The sequence below is a fragment of the Pediculus humanus genome, genomic scaffold (genome assembly GCF_000006295.1).
Source record: "Pediculus humanus corporis 1103172108302 genomic scaffold, whole genome shotgun sequence".
Classification (NCBI taxonomy): domain Eukaryota; kingdom Metazoa; phylum Arthropoda; class Insecta; order Psocodea; family Pediculidae; genus Pediculus; species Pediculus humanus.
Window position 1 is genome coordinate 221,435 of NW_002987871.1, and position 19,306 is coordinate 240,740.

Sequence of the window (19,306 nt, forward strand, 5' to 3'; positions counted from 1 at the left end):
ACATAAAAAAAAAAGGTTTAAAGGAAACGGAAACAATTTCCTTTTTAAAAAAAAAAAGGATAATTAATTGATTCGCTTATGTATTTTTAATTTAAAAAAAAAAAAATCGAATAAGCTTTTAATAAATTATTATTATTATTATTACCGTCTTTATAATTAATTGAAGAGAGAGAGAGAGAGAGAAAGAGAGAGAGAGAGAGAGAGAGAGAGAGAGATGAAAATAACGCTAGCTTTTAAAATTAAAACATATTATTATTATTATTATTATTATTATTCTTAAAAGGACCCCCAAAATTTTTTTTTTTTAACTTAAAATTACTCATTTTATAATAATAATAATTTTTGTGCGTTTCACAAATCAAAACAATGATAATATTAATAATAATACTATTACATTATAATTAATTATTATTATTATTATTATTATTATTATTATTATTATTATTATTATTATTAATTTGATATCAAAGGTTCGAATAATTTAATTTTTTTTTTATTCATTCATAAATTAAATGTTTAATTATGAAAAGCGACGTTTAAAACCTGAACAATACATTTTTTTAAAAAAATTTTTAATTAAAAAAAAAAAAAAAGGTCAATAAAAAATTATTTTCCCACTTAAGAAAGATGATGACGTAATAAAAGTATTATTATTATTATTATTATTATTATTATTATTAATAATCATCACGCTCCATCGTTTTTAATTAAGGCAGCAAAAAAGAAAAAATGCTTAATTTTGATGTCAGATTTTTTTTTTTCATTATTTAAGCAATTTTATAATAAATAATTAATAAATTTTGTTGTTGTTATCGTCGTTAAATTGTTTATAAAAAAAAGAGAGAGAGAGAGGGGAGGGAGAGAGAAAGAGAAAGAGAAAGAGAGAGAGAAAAACCGATGTGAAATTTTAGTTGTAAAGATATTATAAACGATAATAATTATAAATAATCTATTGACACGACAAATTTATCAACTCTATTAATTTAACGCGAGAATTTGATATTTATGTGCGGTCACATTATTTATATAAAAGTAAAATTTCCTTTTTTTTTTTTTTAAGGTAAATATTTTTTTTTTTTTTTTTTTTTTGGGGGGATTCATTGTACAGGTAAAATGCCATTAAAATGCCACAATATGGCTGGATTGTTATACAATCCGAGGTTTGACATTAGAAAATTAATCCCACGATACATTTTTAATTTTTTTTTTTTTTTTTTTTGAGAAAATTTATCGTGTCTCTTTCCAAAAAAATATTTCCAATGAACATTTGTCTAAAAATTTCTATCGCTACGTTCATTGTAAATAATTTAATTATTTATAAATAATTTTCGTACGTACGTTCGTTCGTTTGTTCGTTTGTACGACAAAAATAAAAATGTCGAATCCCCGTCGTAATTAGAATTAATTTAACGTTAAAAAAAAAAAAACGCCCACCACTTTACATTTAATACAAAACCTTTATAACAGAATTACATGTAAAATTTGTGTCGGGAAAAGCGTGTGGGGAGGGGGAGGGAGAAGGAAGGAGGAAGAGGGAGAAGGGGAAAAGGTGGGGGATTCAATTTTATTTTTTTCTCAAATTAAAAAGACACTGTAATTGCTTTAAATTATTTTTGTATAAAACGGCAAAAAAAAAAATTTGAGAAAATAATAAATTGATTTTCTTATTATTATACTTTACATTATTATTATTATCATTAAATTTTATTAGTTTCCTTTTCCTTTTTCCTTATTCAAAGGATAAAATAAAATGACAGCTTATTAACAAAAAAAAAAAAAAAAAGGAAAAAAAATTATAAATGTTTTTAATACGTTTACTAAAAAAAAAAAAAAAAAAAATTCACGACGATGAGGAAAAAAGGTTTAATAATAAGGAGAAAAGAGAGATAGAGAGAGAGAAAAAGGAGGATAAAGTGTTTTTAAAAAAAAAAAAAACTGTCAATCTTTTCAATAATCTACATAAGGGGGGGCCAACCCCTATATAAAAAAACATGTGAAACAATAACAACATTGGTTTCTTTAAAAAACGCTCTTAGATTATTATTATTATTATTGTAAAATAACAAAAAAGGGGGCAAGATGAAAAAAAAAGTGTTTTTGTTAAATTACCCCCTCCCCCTTCCCACCTCCCCCCGTCGTTGTAACCTGAGAAATGTCAGATATTACGAATCGTCTCGTTCTTAATTAGCCCCAAGAGTAATTAATTGACGATTTTCTATTATTATCGCCGAAAAAAAAAAAAAAAGATTTTCTCCATTTTTTTTTTTTTTTTTTATTCCCATCCTCATTTCTCATCGCCATATTTGATCTTTAACGTAAATTAGTTAGATTGATTAAAAAAAAAAAAGGAAAAGAAAACTGTTTTAATTAATTATTAATATTATTATTATCTTTAAAAACAAAAAAAAAAACGAATTCAATGTTTGTTTAAACAACAACAACAAATTCGTTTTTTTTTCACATTCTAAACTCGCAATATCCCCTTACACCCCCCAAAAAAAAAAAAAAATTGGTGGGGGGAGTATAGGGAGATATTGTTTAAATGTTTTTCATCGACGACGAATAATTTAATTTTAAACGAACGTTTTAACAAAAATTATTACCGTGAAAATCGTCATTTATTAATGACGTCATCAGGGTAATAACAGGTTGCATTCATATAAACATATTTATCAACCCTAATAATTTTTTTTTATACAAAAATTATTATCGAGAGAAACATGTTTTTTTCATCCCCCTTCTCACTCTCACTCACTCTTTCTTTGTTTATGTTTATATAAATACATGTTGAAAAAAAAAAGAGAGAGAGAGAGAGAGAGAGTGAGTGAGAGAGAAAAAAACGGGACTCATACTCTTTTTGTTGAATTCAGAGATGAATTCAGAGAAATAACTCGTGCTATGTTATTGAACACGCGTGCTTTTAATTAAGGTATTTGTCCGATTTTTCCCTCCCTCCCTCTCTCTCTCTCTCTCCCTCCTTTCCCATTCCCGTTTTTATCCTATCTATACAAAATACATTTTCTTTTATTTCTCCCGATTATTATCATTATTATTATTATTTTTTTCTTTATACATTAATTACCGATACGTCACCTTCAATTTTCACAATAAATTTGATTACATTTTAAAAAAATGTTACAATTATTAACGATTTAAAAAAAAAAAAAAAAAATTCAATGGCAATATGAAAGTAAATTTAAGGACACGTGTAAACAATTTATTATTATTATTATTATTATTATTAATATTATTAAATTTTTTTTTTTTACTTCTTTATTATTTCCGTTCGTTTTCTTTGTCACGATTTACTGCCTTACGTACTCTTTAATAAAACAAACAATAAAATAAATTTTTTTTATACATAAAATGAACCGACGCAAATAAATTTAATTTACTTAATTTTTTTTTTTTTCCCGTCGTCAATTATTATTATTATTATTATTATTATTATTATTATTATGTATTTTTCGATAATTAAAAATATTTTTTTTTTATTAAAATAAAACCGTCGAATTTAATAAACGTTTTATGTTATTTAAAAAATTGTACGAAAAATAATAGATAATTTTTTTTACATAATATCAATTTACAATAAGTATATTAATAATAATAATAATAATAATAATAATAATAATAATAATAATAATAATAATAATAATAATAATAAATTATATAACATAAATGATTTTAACAAATATATTCTTGTAGTAATTACAGAGCGAATTATTTTAAACACAAAAAAAAGGGAAAAGTGATTTTTTCCTTTGATTTTTTCCTTTGTGTGTGTGTGTGTGTGTGTGCGTGTGAAAACGATAAAATTTTTATAAATAAAAAATAAATAAACTCCTTTGACTTATTGAATCCCCCTCCCTTTTTTTTTTTTTTTCGAAAACCCTTTCCGTGAAAATTGAAACCGCTATATGAAGAAGAATAAAAGTAAAAATCCTTGGATGAAGGATAACTTAATAAAATCCCGAATCCCAATCAATTCATCTGACAAATTACTTCCAATACATGTGTGCGTGTGCGTGCGTGCGTGCGTGTCAACGAAATCAGTACCGTATCAATTCTTTTTTTTTTTTTTCAATACGTTTTTAAATTTAAATATAAATAATTTATTATTAAGTGAAAAAATTGTTTTGTTACATTTTGATCGAATTAAAATTTTTTAATTTTATGTAATTGAATTTATAAAACAAAATGGAGTCTTTGCGATTTAAAATTTTTCCAAATCATCCTGTCTTGTTGGACGATAAAATGCTCTGTGATAATTCACGCGACCTCCTTGCCTACAAATATTATTATTTTTTATCCAAACGACGAGACCCATCAAAGTCACCAATCCTAATATCACAATAATAAATATACTAATTAAAATGGGGCCATCGTTTTCCGGATGATTTCCATAAATATCTAAACATCTCATTGAATAATTTTTTGCATGGAGATTAACAAATCTTTGACCTTTCATAGCAGACGGTTCTGCACACCTGATAAAAAAAATCCATAGTAATCAACACGTATTTGTTTAATTTAAAAGTAAAAAAAATTAAATAACTCACTCTAATCCTTCAACTGGACTCGATAAATTTTTTAACAAAGGTACCAATTCGTTAACCATCCATTGATTTTCACAATCGCACACTAATGGATTTCCCATTATATTTATGTGTTTAATATTATTCCAAATCGGTTTAAATAAATCGTGATCAATGTATCTCAATGCATTATCGCTTATATCCAGCTAAAAAAAAAAAAAAAATTTACAAAAAAAAAACCGTTACAAACGTTTTAAATTTAATAAAATAAAAATTTTGCTAACTTTAACTAAATTCGGCCATTTTTCCACAGTCGAATTACTTTTCGTAAATATTTTGGGTGAAATATATGCAAGATTTTCATTCATTCTACAATAAATATAATCCAAACCAGTTAATCCGCTCAAAGCTCCTTCTTCTATTCTTGTTAAATTTGACATAAATGATATGTGAAGTTGTTTGAGTGACGGCATTTCCGGAAACGACCTAAAAAAAAAAAAAAAAAAATATTTAAACGTCATTGATGGAATTAAATGAAAAAAAAAAAAAAAAAAAAAAACTGGAGTGTTTTCTGAAAGTTTGAGACTTACTTTTCACCGGATAAAATTTTAATTGGATTCTTATTTAAATTTAATATTTTTAAATCGTGGCTTTCGGTCAGAGCTTCGAAAGGAACTTGTGAAAATAAATTTCCTTTTAAAACTAATTCTTGTAATTTTCTCGGAGTGTGTAAAAAACCACCGGGTAATTCTTTAATTTTCGTAAACGATAAATCTAAAACCTAAAAATTAAAAAAAAAAATAATAATAATAATAATTAAAAGTTATTAATTAATTTTTTTTTTCATTCGATACTGTGTGCGACACGATTATTAAAAATAGTTTGAAAAAATGGATTCCGTTCTTTTTCTCACGGTTTAATAAATAATATATATAAAGTTTGATTATCGTGAGAGTTATCATATCAATTAATAATTTACTTCTAAATTTGGTAGACTTGAAATTGCAATAACGGTAGGCTTATCTAATATTTTAAATGGATTTTGTTTCAAATATAATCGGACAAGATGTGGCAAATGTTCAAATAAATCCTGATGTAACGTGTGAAGTTCGTTCGAAGATAAATCTAATATTTTTAATTTTAACGGTTCGTATAATCCGACATCGTAAGGACCCTAAAAAAAAAAAAAAAACAGCAACTTCATTATTATTATTAATGTCATTTTTAAAAAGAGAGAGAAAATTTATTCAAGAGTATATATATGTTGAATAAAAAAAAAATTTTACCTCAAAAACGGATGGAAGTAAATTAATGGATGTGAGCTCGTTCATGCTCAGATCTAATTCTTCCAACTTTGTCAAAGCTTTAAAAGCTCCATCGTCGATTTTAATGAGTCGATTGTTTTTATAACTTAATTTAACGAAAGGAAGAGACGGCGGGAAAGCCGTCAAATGACCAATATGATTATTGTCGAAATAACATTCTAAAAATTTTGAATTGGACAAATTTTTCCACGAATCAAATTGAAAATTTTTATGAAGTTGTAAATTACGACAATTCAATTCCAATTCCGTGCAAAAACAAACGTGACAAATATTTTCAACGTTTTGTCCGAATATTTTTATCGATATTGATATAATGAATAGAAAGTTTTGTAGTATGAAGAAGTTCATCGTCTGAAAACAAAAATAAATTTAATAAATTTAAACTTGAATAAAAAATTTTTTTACAATCTTCCCCCTCTCCCAAAACAAAAGAAATATAAAAATTTAATAATAACATGATTATTATCATTTATTGCTTCTTTTTTAAATAAATAATACTTAAAATATATGTAAGCATGTTATCAATATTTTATTTAAAAAAAATTAAATTGAAAAAAATGTTTAAATTTTTTTTTTTTTTGTGATAATTCTTTGCGATTAAAATAAAAACTTTTTTGTTAGATTGAACATTTTTTTCTTATTTATTAAACTCCGATTCATTCAACATTAGAAAATTTCATCAAATATATTTTTTTTATTTAATTTACTCACATTATCTGAAAAAAAAATTTAAAGTACAAATTTAAAGTTAAATTGTTCACTTTTCAAAACAATAATTTTACTTCCTTTATGAATAAATGTTTAAATAAAAAACCACATTCAAACTAAAAAAAAACTACACTTAATTAAAATAGTTATTTTATTATTTAATTAAATAAATTTCAATTTATTTACTTACTGCGTCATAAAATGAAAACAAATTTTTATTTAAAAAAAAAATAAAATAAAATTTAAAAATAATAATTATTTTAAGAGAGAAAAAAAAAAAAAAAAAAGTTTTTCATTTGTTACATTGAATCAGATATTTAGATAAATATCAGTGATGAATCGACAACAACAACAACAACGGCTTGGGTCTGCGGTTGCATAAACGATAATAATTTTTTTTCCTCATCTTCTTTAAAACCTAAAAAAAAGTAATTTAAAGAGAAAAAAACATTATTGTAAAAAATAATTATGTTGTAAAAAAAAAAAACGTTACAAATTAATAAGAATTTGTAGTTTTTTCAATGTATAATTAAATGATTATGCAAAATTGTGACTGAACGTTTAAATTAAATACTATTTAAAGTTAAATAATATTTTTAGAGTCATTTTTTCTTTTGTTCGGTTTCAAATCTTGTCAAAAATAATTTGAAAAAAAGAAATACTCACACGATATAGATTTTTCTTTAAAAAAAAAAAAAAAAGTATTTACTCCGACACTGTAAACGTTTAAAGATTTGACTTATCCAAAAGTAAATATAGATAGGAACACCTAATCATATCTTTATGTTCATCGTCAATTTTAAACCCTTAGCAGCATATTGTCATGAATATTATTTCAAATATTATATATCCTGTAATTAAAAATGTATTTTAACTAATGGCGTCGTCGTCTCACGATTCAAAATGTCGATTATGAAATTAACTATTAAAAAATATACATTAATAATAAGAGTTTGTACTAGCAAGTAGTAGTAAACTTACAAAAGATTTTTTATAAACGGAAAGTTTTTCGTGGATTTTAACGTCTGTAAATTTCATTTTTTCAAAAATTAAACGCTATGGTAAAAAGTTCGTTTCATTCCATTCCTCATTATGTGTGTTAAATTTAAGTTTTATCTTTCTAAAAGTAAATTTTATTAATTATTAATAAATTTTAATACTTATTTGTTATTGATATTGTAAAATATTAAAAAATAATTTGCAACATTTTCAAATAAAATCATCATTCGAATAATTTTGCACTAATTATTTGTCAGAACTCTCAAAATTCAAACTGGAGACTAACGTATTTTTTTAATAAGGCCCCGAAAAATCAAAATTTCAAATTTGTTTACGTAATTAGTTTATGATTTACGATTTGAATTTATTAATAAGTTCATTTTTTACTTATAATAAATAGTTTAGTATTTCTACAATAACGGGAAAAAAAAATCAAAAAATATTACGGGATTTCGATAGAAAACTAAATAGGTAAAAATTTACATTTAAAAAACCATTTTTTTTTCGTGTATTCATCGATAATAAATTTTCGATATTTAACCGAATTATTTATCTAACCTAATTTATTATAGGAAAAATTTTGTTTGTTTTAATATTATAAACTCGGTTTAAAATTTATTATTTTTGGGATTTAACTCGAATATTATTTTTATATAATATTAAAGCGAACGATTTTTATCGATAAAATCCCCGATATTATCGAAACGAAATTATTTTAAATAAATTTGTCATGTCGATAATCTAATACCATATTCTATATTCGATAAAGAAAATATTATGGCTGGGTATTTTCTTTTGAATTGCAAACACATTGACAAAAAGATTGTTATTTAACATAAAATATTATTTTAATAAGAAAGAGGATCATGTAATTCATTTAAAATTAATAAAAATTGTGACATGCTTTTAACATTTCACCAAATTTTCCACTAATTTTCTTTTAAATAAGGATTAAACATAAAATTATTATAAGCAGACAAAAAAATAAGAATATTTTTTTTATTTAGAAAATTGAAGCATTTTAAACACATTAAATATTTTTTTAATGGATTTGCAAAAATATTGATAAATTTATTAATAAATATAAAAGTCTAATACATAAAGCTTGCATTAAATTATTAATTATTTTTTTTCCTTTCTACATTAAAATAAAATTTAAGTATTTCATCATCATTATTCTTCATAATATCCATAAATATTTATTATTATACTTTTAATTGAATAACTTCTTACATTTAAATAAAAATATTAAAAAATATTTTTTTTTTTTTTTTATTGCAATATTCCTGAATAATGAAATAATTGACTTGATAAATATAATAATAATAATAATAATAATGAATTGCTAATCATTTTTTTTTAAAAAAATAAAAAAGTAAAAAAAAAAAAATCAAAAATTACAATAAGTTTCAATTGTGACCTATAATATAATTTAAATATGTTTAAATTACACAAAAAAAATTATCAAAAAATGCAAAACCATGCAATAAGCATGAATATATATATATATATATAAATAAATCACATGAAATTTTAGCTTTAATTTTAATAATAATAATAATTAGTGGTGCTTAATTGATTTATGATTGTAAGCAACTAAGCCAATTTTTAATTTTGCCATAAAAAAAAAAAAAAAAAAAAAAAGAATTCAGTCCTGCAATATTTTATCCAGATCCGGTTCTGGTTCTCCTTCAGCAAGTAGTTGTGTTAGCAATTCATAAAGAGGTTCAAAAACTTTTTCATACCCTGCTGCTGTTAAATGAAGGTAATCAAACATATCCCTGTCATCAATTTCACCTATGAATGAAAATTTCCTCGAGTGAAACGAACGAAATCTATTTTTTTATAAAATTAATAATTTTTTTTTTTTTTTTTACCATTAGCTTGAACTAAATCTTTGCCAAGATTTAATATTTCACATTTTGATATTAATTTTCCACAATTCCTAATTATTTGGTTAACTTCTTCATTTCTGACTCTATTCGAATTCGGATGTTTACCACGAGGTAAAAGCTCCTAAAAATAAATTTAAGATAAGATGTGGAAAATTTGTAATAAACCGAGCCTTTATAACCAAAATAATAATTTTTTTTAATTGCTTTGTGCTAAAATTTAATTAATAAGATATTGATTTATTTAGAATAAATATATTTATATTATAGAAAAAAGTTTAAAGCCATATCTTACCAAAAGAACTATGTAAGAATCAGGTTGTTTTTCTCTAACTTTCAATGCAATTTCTAAAATTCCTTCCGATATTTCTTGAGGAGTATTTCCATGATTATTTGTTCCTACTAAAACTACAATTACCTAAAAAATAATTATTTATAAATAATAAAAGATTTGTATAAGTGAATACATTAAATATATATATATATATATATATATATATCATTTTAATATATTTTACTTTAAAAAAAAATTAATTAAAATTATTGATTCAAAAAATAACCTTTGGTTTACAATAATCAAATTCTCCATTTAACACCCTCCATAGTACATGTTGAGTGCAATCTCCTCCGATTCCAAAATTTAAAGAATGCATAGGAACAAACCATTTCATCCAAACAGATGTAAGTTGCAAATACTGAATTAAGGAGTCTCCTATAAATATAACTTCTGATTCTTTATCTTGAGATTCTCTAATAAATTTTTCATGCTGAAAATGTTACAACAAAATAATTTTACATTTCAATAATAATAAAATTATTGTCTTATCGATAGATAAAAATATTCAAGATACAAGCCGGTATCTGATAGTACAGTAAAAATACCTGTTTATCGTAAAAATTTCACAATTAACGTGATAAAACACGTTTAAAAAAATTATAAATAATTGTTTGAATTGATTTTAATTTACCTGTTTTAACCACCTGTCTTCTCCATGTGGATCTGACACTGGAATGGGATTGATGCAAGGATTCATTTTTAAAACTAATGAGAAATAATAAAAAACATTTGTTTTTTTCAAAATGGCAGTAAACTTAAATCACTCTAAAAAAAAAATAAGGTTGGCAGCCCTAACTCTACTTATAATGGACGACACAGTATAGTTATAATAATAAAACCATGCTTCGAAGGCAAGCTCGACTTAGAAGAGAATATTTATTTAGAAAATCACTTGAAGAAAAAAAGAAAAAGATTTTAGAAAAAAAAGAAAAAATTAAACATAGTTTAACTAATAATGTGTTAATACCGACTGAATTGCGAAAAGAAGCGCTCAATTTACAAAATAAGATAGAATGGGAAGATGGAGGGCCAAAAAAGTCCGTTATTGAAGGAACTGAAGAAGGAGGAACGGATGGGACACATCAGGATGATGAGTATAGATGGGCCGGTGTAAAGGATCCAAAAATCGTAATAACAACGTCAAGGGATCCATCTTCTAGATTGAAAATGTTTGCTAAAGAAATGAAGTTGATTTTTCCAAATTCCCAAAGAATAAATCGTGGTAATTACGAAATGAAACAAATTATTCATGCTTGTAGAGCTAATGAAGTTACCGATTTTATTATATTACATGAAAATAGAGGAAAGCCAGATGGATTAACTATTTGTCATTTACCTTATGGTCCCACAGCATATTTTTCAATGTCTGATGTTGTCATGAGGCATGATATACCTGAAATTGAAACAATGTCTGAACAATTTCCTCATTTAATATTCCACAATTTTACTACAAAATTAGGAGAAAGAGTGACAAATATTCTTAAATATTTATTTCCTGTTCCTAAGGAAGATAGTAAAAGAATAATGACATTTGCTAATCATGATGATTATATTTCGTTTAGACATCATGTTTATAAAAAAGTAAATAAAGATATAGAAATTACAGAAGTTGGACCTAGATTTCAACTTAAACTTTATGAAATTAAACTTGGAACCATTGATGCCTTGGATGCTGCATCCACAGAATGGGTTTTGCGACCATACATGAACACATCCATGAAACGAAGATTTTTGTCAGATAAAGATGGTTGGGAACAAGATGATGACTTTATATAATTAAAAAATTTTATATAATAAAAAATTTTTAAATATTAAGTAACTTTTATTTTTATTTATTATCCTTTGTTAACCTACTATTACAAACTCTACTCAATATTTTGACAATTATTTTACTTATAAAACACATTAAATTGTAAAAAACAATACATGATTGTGCATCAATACAACATTCAACTGATATTTTAGTAATAAAGTTTTTATATTAAAAGTAATTATGAGGTCTTAACGGATTATTTACATTGTACAATGAAGGATCACCAAAAAACTTTGGATTCTTTATTTTGCTAAACATTAACCAACAACAACGAGCTTTAATTATTTCTTTTTCAACTTGTTTCTGTTTATGTTCACACAGTCCAGTTATGTGTCTTCCATAGACTTTACCAGTGTGCCTTGATATAAATTGTGATAATAGTCTGACATTTCTAAAGTCCGGTGTAATATTATATTTACATAGAATACACTTGGGCTTCTCTTTTTCATATGGATTTTTCATTTGTACAGGATTATTTTGATCCTTGTTCTCTACATTGTTTAAAACTTCACCTGTCGCTGATCCCTGAACAGTAGAAGAAAAACATCGCAATGAATTAGTTAAATAATAAAATCGTGACAATTTTCGAAATGAAGCCATTTTTCTTTCGAAAGATTCAAAAAATATTTTTCTGAATTTACTGCATTTTAGGGCCCCGAAAAAATAATGTTCTCACATCTCCTTCTGATACATTCTGCACCCTAGCGGTTAAATTATGAAATAAGTCCAGTGAAAACCAAAAGGGAACTTATACGTATTCTACTCGTGGTCGGTGAATGAATTATCTATTTATAATTACACAAGTGTTAATATTATTAATCGAAAAGCGTTAGTTGTTAAAAAAACATCATCAAAATTATTTTATTGTGTTGACAATTTAAATAAATGTAAAAATTTTAATTGAAAATCGTGAAATCGTAAGGTTCTTATTAAAGTTATTATCAATTTTAAATATCTATTTTGCTTAAATAACGCGGTAAAACAATTTTATGACTTTGAAAAAATAACTTCGCCTATTATTTATATATAATTTATTGTAAAAAAAAATGATTTGTTATTATTTAAACGATTGATAAACTGAATGATTGAAAGTGAAAACATAATAATTGGTTTTGAAGCGCGACCACTAATGTGTGGAAATAGGGAGGGCCGACGCCATTTTTGACGATGAGTGACATTTTAAAACCTGCCAGTCAAGTTTGACTCTTTGTTTACTAGCTGTCAGGTAATTTATAATAATAATTTTTTGTTGAAAAGAGTGCATTGAGTTTCAATTATAACAAATAAATTATTTTTACATTTTGAAAATTATTTTTTATTTAAACGTTTGAGAGAGTTTTTATTATTATTATTATTATTTATAAATATTTTTGTAAATCTTTTGGCGTTATTGACTTGGTTAAGTGTTTCTTTTATCAATTTTATCGTTGTAACAGTCGGTTTATAAAAAAAGAATATTTTCTATTATTTATTTATTTAATAATGTTTCATTAAATATCTTATTTATAAATTATAACAAATCGTGAGAAAGGTAATGTTGCTTTTGTTTTTTTTTTTTTTTTTTTATGATAACTTTTAACTGAAAAGATCACCATTGAATCTTATTATCTTAAAAAAACTCTCTTTTACTTTTTTACTTTTTTTTTTTGTAACCAATTTTATAAATGAGAATGAATTGAAATTTTTTTATAATTTATCAAATTAGAAAAAAAAAAAAAAAAAAAAAAAAAAATTGATGGGAATTAAAATATGTAACATAATGGGGCAAAATGTTGTGACATTAATAGATGAACAATCTTTTTTTTTTTTATATTTAATTAAAAATTTATTTACCGGAAACTTGATTTAATGAATTTTTTTGTTTTTTTAATGCAAATTTTTATTTAAATAATTACAACATTATATATATGTACATGTACATATATTTTGATGCTTCTTGATTTGCTTTTAATTAAAGACTTTAAAACTTGTTTTTTTTTTTTTTTTTTTTTTGAAACACAATCTGTGTTATGATTTTTATATAATAACAACATTTTCACATCGAATCATTATCATTTTTTTTTTTCTTTTCATTATTATTATTATTATTATTATTGTCTGTTAAAATACATATTCTATGGTAATGTGGGCAATAAAAACAATTTTTTTTTGAATTAATATAATAAAAATGAGTGAGTTTATGTTCATGAAATTAAACGAATATTGACCGATGAAAAATTGTTATCGAATGACAATTTTTTTTTTTTTTCAAAAATAATTCACACACACACACACAGTAAAATGAATTTTATGAGAAATATTATTTAATATTCAATTTTATTCAAAATTTTATTTAAATTATTATTAAAGAGTTTAAATTTTTTATGTTTGATCATCACCACCACTGAATGCATTTTTTTTAGAAAAAAAAAATGAACGATAGAGTTTGGGAAAAAGTTTTTTCCTTTTTTTTTTTCTTTTTAAATTCAGTAAATATTAATTAAATTGTTTTATTTAATTATTAAATATAATTATTATTAATGCAAAATAAAGTGGTATTTCTTCTACAAAATAGTAGTTACATAATTAAAATTTATAAAATATAAATTTATTATTAGAAAAGTATTTAAACAAAGAAAGAAGAAAAAAAAAGTTTTTAAGATTATTATTATAAAAAAGTTGAAAATCGTTAATGCTGGGATTATATAGTAATTGTTAAAGAGAGAGAGAGAGAAAAGATAGAATTAAAAAGATGGAGATGAAATAAAAGTTGGATTTAATCGCACTAATCAAAACTTGTATCTCGCCAAACTTGACCATTGAGAGAAGAGGCCATCTTGATGCAACAAAATTAAACGTTTAAAATAATAATAAAAAAAAAAAAAAAGTTTACAATTTAATAAAAAAAAAAAACATTTTACGTTTTATGAAATGAATAAAACGAGAATGAAGTCCATGTTTTGACGAAAAGATGATTAAAAGAAAAAAGAAGGAGAAGAAAGAAAAAGAAAAAAAAAAAAAAAAAAAAAAATTACCAACTTATTATAAAAAATAGAAAATTTTAAACGAGAGAGAAAGAGAGAGAGAGAGTATAAAATATATATTTTCCTCTCTGTGTCGCCTGTGGATTTTTTATTTTTTGACACAAATTTAAACCAGATAAAACTATCGAAAACGAGTATCGGGATTTAAATAAGTAAAGTAAATTATTAATAATAAAAATATCGATTGATTACGTCACGATTGGATGAGCAAATCGAGGAGAAAAGCCACCCACATGGAACACATTCGCAAAAGAAAAACATTAGAATATAAATAATGTGGATTGTTTTTATAAACAAAATAATAATAATAATAATAATAATAATAATAATAATAATAATAATAATAATAATAAGACACACATACTCACACGGTGTTATTATCATCGGATCGCTTAGCTCAAAGTAAAAAAAAAAAAAATTATAATTATTGAATTAAAAAGGAAAAAAAACAATTGCGATGAGAGAAAATAGATATATATAGAATTTAATGCGTATCATTTAAAAAAAAAAAAAAAAATGGAAAAGCGTGGGCCCGTACCTTGATATTATTATCATTCGCATAAAATTTTTATTTTTATTTTTTTGCTGCTTTTGGATACCCCGAAGGAAAAGGGAAAAAAAATTGGATTGAAAATGATTAAAAAGAACATGAATTTTTCTAGATTGACACTAATGAAATTCATTAACGAATTAAATTATGCGGTAAAATAATAATAATAATAATAATAATAAAGAATAAAATTTATTAACGATAGTCGTCAAACGTGATATAAAACATGTATCGGACAAAAAAAATGGTTTTAGGATATATTTTAAATTAGGAGGGGTAAGGAGAAAAAAAAAAAAAGTGGAGCGCATAATTTAAAAAATCCCTTGGGGGGGATTCGAAAAACGGACCCCGATATACTAATCCTAATACGCCATCATCATATTAAATATACATTATATCATTATAAAAAGTAACCATACACGCGTAATCAAAATTATCGCGGGGGTAGGGGGGTGGGTAAGTGGGGGGGGCACGTTACCACTTTGCAAACAAATACTAATAACTTACCTACAATAGATTTCTTTCATCTTTTTTTTTCACGGATATAATAGTTTAACGGTCGTATATATATATTACATAATCGATTTATATCGTCTCCTCATTACTTAAAAAATTCACTCATTCATACCTTTTATTATTATTATTATTATTATTATTATTTTTGTTTTTTTTTTTTTTTTGAAGCGAATCAATGTGCGCTACAACGTCACAACGTTTTGCCCATTTAAATATTTATTATTGTGACAAAAATAGTTTTCAATTTGACGAAAAAGGTTTCTGTCTCGAATTGGGTAAAAAAAAAGTGGGGGGAGGGTGTGAGGTTAAAGGGGAGGGGGGTTACATAACGGGAAAAAAATTTCGTGAGTTTGCGTGTGTGTGCATGTTGGTAGCTGGAAAAAAAAGGAAAAATTTCGAACCGTTTTTTTGTTTTCGTTTGAATTGATATTGAAGGAAGAAAGGAAAGGTTTCAAAGGAAAGTGATACGGAAATGACAAAGGTAAAAAAAAAAAAAAAAAAATGGCTGATCGATGGTATCGAACAAAATAAAAAATTTGGTTCGGAGAAAAGGGAGAGAAGGGATTTGTTTGAGTGAGAAGTGGAATGGGTTTTTCCGTTATTATTATTATTATTATTATTATTATTATTATTATTATTATTATTATTATTATTATTGTTGTTGTTGTTGTTGTTGTTGTTGTTTAAAAAAATTTTTTTTTAATTTTAAATTGTTAGCGAGTACGTGCGTGTTTGATGATTTGAGCTTTTGTTAGATTTTGGCAAATGAATAGTGGGAAGAAAATTAAAAAAAAAAAAAAAAAACCGGTACCTGAATCACCTGTGAGGTAAAATGCGTTTCTCTCTCTCTCTCTCTCTCTTTCTCTCTCTTTTAGAAAATTCGATTCGGATTCAATATCGCTTCATCACGGCCGACGGTTGTGGGTGTTGTGGTTCTCAAGTCTTTCCTTTTACCTTCCCACCCGCATATTATTCCTCTTTAGGATTTGTTGAGGAACCCCGTGGCATAGAAAGCACAAATGTTTGACCTTTAGCCTTTTTTTTTTTTTTTTTTTTTTGATGATCTTGGAAATCAGGTTTAAAAAAAATATGTGTGTGTGTGTACGTAATATTTAGCATCGCGATAATAAATCAGATAAATAGAAAAAAGAAAAAAAAAATTATAAAATATATTCATTAATGGGAAATTTATTTAACACTTTTAGCGGGTTTGAAATACAAAAAAAAGAGAGAGAGAGAGAGAGAAAAATAAAAATATGTGTATAGCTTTTTTTTCTCTCTCTCTCTCTCTCTCTCTCGTGACTGCAAGGTGGAAAAGAAAAAAAGCAGAATACAGAATGATTCGATTGAAAATTTTCTAGAAAAAGTTGAAAAATGTTTACTCGAATCAAACTCGTATTTCAGTGAGATCGTTTACTCCTCCCCCCCACTCCACTCCCTCCCCCCTTTCGATAAACGAAATTAATTAAGCAGTTGAGAAAGAAAATAAAACATAAACATGAATGCACGTGGTGAGGTAATAATGATAATAATAATAATAATACGGTATAATGATAATCGCTGCGTAAAAAAAAAAAAAAGAAAAATTTTCCGCAAATGATAGATATCCTTCCTAGCACGGAAGTTGTAAAAAAAAAAAAAAAAAAAAATTGTACGTAAATTGTGTTTATGAGAGAGAGAGAGAGAGAGTGAGAGAGTGTAATTGAATTTTACCATAAGTTTGTCCTTTAATATCGGACACGTTTTTTAAAGAAAATTACACAAATTAAATTTTTTTTTTTTTTTTCCCTGCGTGTCTCACGTATAAAAAGAAAAGTAATGAATGAGTTATCTCGGTAGTAGCCGGATGATGAAATTTTCACTTGACACGGGTACTAATGTAACAAACTCAAGGCACGAATTCGAATTATTATTATTATTATTATTCGAATGTTTTTGATTCGCGAGATGGATTCGTTCGTCACTCGTGAAATAATAGAATTTCCCGGGTAAGATGTAGAAAATTATAAAGACGGATATAGTTGCAAGGCTTTGTTGCCGAATGCTTGTCGTCGAATCGGGTATATTGAATCACTTTGGAAGGCAATTATATAAAAAAACCAAAAAGGTTGAATGAAAAAGGAAAAGGAAAAAGGTTGTGAAAAATTTTGTGTTGTGAAAAATGATGGATTGATATAATTTTTTTTTTGCTTTGGTTGATTTGGAAAAGGTTTGGGAGGTTTTGTTCGACGAAGTTGACATGATTTTTACTTATTGTTATAAAACGAGTAAACAGGTACGCAAGAATAAAATAATAATGATAATGTAGAACAGCACGAAAGAGTGAGAGAGAGAGAGAGAGAGAGTGTGTGTGTGTGAAGCAAATTTACTTTAATTTTTTTTTTTTTAATACAAACACGGTGTAAAATTCTCCAGTAAATGTATCACGTTTTCATTTTGACCTTTAGAATAATCTGGAAAAGTAACCTCAAAGTTAAAAACCTTTTTTTTAGTTTTTTTAGTTTTTTTTTACTTTTTGGCGTAATATCGAGTTTTAGAAATTTAACACTCTTTTGGGTATTAAGAGTTATTAAGGCTAAAAAAAAAAAAAATTTTATTGATTTGTTTTAGGTGGTAGTGGAGGAGGAGGAGGAGGAAGAAAAAAAAACAAAGGAAAAAGAAAAAGAGAAGAGGAAAAAGAAGAAGGAGAAGGAGAAGAAGGGAAAGGGAAAAAGTTTTCGGTGAGTTTTTATGTTTTCTAGGATTAGAAAATTACCTCGGGACGAGAATGAGTTAGAGAGAGAGAGAGAGAGGAGTAAAAAAAATTTATTTAAACGCGATGTTCTTTTCTCTCTCTTCTCTCTTTTCTTTTCTCTCTTTTTTTTTTTTTTTTTTTTTTTGGCAAAGTCGACTTTCCTTTCATTTATTTTACATCGATATAATATTTATGGTTGGTTACAAACTCTCACGATGCGATTTTCAAAAAAATAAGAAAGGTTATATTCATTTAAATAGGAAAAGGTTGGTGAGGTTTGATTTTTCAAGAGTGGGAAAAAAGGCGGGTGAGGGGAGGGGAGAATTTATTCGAACGGATTGTAAAACGTTGGGTTTTATATTAGTAGACTCGAAAGGTTTTTTTGTTCGTTTTTGCTTTTTGCCTCCCTCCTCCTCCTCCTCCTCCTCCTCTTTCTTTTCCCGTGAAAAAATACATGTGTGTGTGTGTGTGTGTGTGTGTGTATGTATGTGTATATATAGAACGTTCTGTTTACGTGAATGCGGATGCGCTTGGAAAAATCAGGCTTAAAATATCTTTTCGATATAATTTTCAACGTGTGTTTGCAGCATCATTAAATTTAAACCGAATTTTCCGGTTTAGTTCATTTAAAAAGAAAATCGCTGGCGGTGGTGGTGGTGGTGGCGGCGGGGAGGGAGGGGTGAGAAAGCGTGGAAAGGGACGTAAAATAAAAACAAAGGGTTTTCTAAAAATAAGAAATTCTCTTTGAAAGTTAAGATGAAAAGAATTAGAGTATGGATGAAGAGGAGAGAGGGGGGGAAAGGTTGGAAAATTTTATTTTTATTTTTTATTTTTCTCTCTCTCTCTCTCTCTCTCTCTCTCTCTCTCTCTC

General features: G+C 25.3%; 4 protein-coding genes across 4 annotated transcripts; 1 reads left to right on the plus strand and 3 right to left on the minus strand.

Annotated features, from left to right (window-relative positions):
• Positions 1-4,216: 4,216 nt before the first annotated feature.
• Phum_PHUM569480 (carboxypeptidase N subunit 2 precursor, putative) lies at positions 4,217-6,211 on the minus strand (the record flags this gene model as incomplete). Its single annotated transcript, XM_002432039.1, has 6 exons — positions 4,217-4,490; positions 4,563-4,744; positions 4,823-5,024; positions 5,129-5,319; positions 5,518-5,712; positions 5,825-6,211. The coding sequence occupies 6 exons, from the start codon at positions 6,209-6,211 to the stop codon at positions 4,217-4,219; spliced, it is 1,431 nt and encodes a 476-aa protein (XP_002432084.1).
• Positions 6,212-9,218: 3,007 nt separating this feature from the next.
• On the minus strand, positions 9,219-10,496 carry Phum_PHUM569490 (platelet-activating factor acetylhydrolase ib, putative; the record flags this gene model as incomplete). Its single annotated transcript, XM_002432040.1, has 5 exons — positions 9,219-9,367; positions 9,448-9,586; positions 9,758-9,880; positions 10,023-10,229; positions 10,431-10,496. The coding sequence occupies 5 exons, from the start codon at positions 10,494-10,496 to the stop codon at positions 9,219-9,221; spliced, it is 684 nt and encodes a 227-aa protein (XP_002432085.1).
• A 143-nt stretch (positions 10,497-10,639) lies between these two features.
• On the plus strand, positions 10,640-11,575 carry Phum_PHUM569500 (U3 small nucleolar ribonucleoprotein IMP4, putative; the record flags this gene model as incomplete). The annotated part of the gene is made up of 1 exon (XM_002432041.1): positions 10,640-11,575. One exon carries the CDS (start codon positions 10,640-10,642, stop codon positions 11,573-11,575), a length of 936 nt encoding a protein of 311 aa, XP_002432086.1.
• Positions 11,576-11,780: 205 nt separating this feature from the next.
• Positions 11,781-12,212, minus strand: Phum_PHUM569510 (uncharacterized protein; the record flags this gene model as incomplete). Its single annotated transcript, XM_002432042.1, has 1 exon — positions 11,781-12,212. The coding sequence occupies one exon, from the start codon at positions 12,210-12,212 to the stop codon at positions 11,781-11,783; it is 432 nt and encodes a 143-aa protein (XP_002432087.1).
• Positions 12,213-19,306: the final 7,094 nt, after the last annotated feature.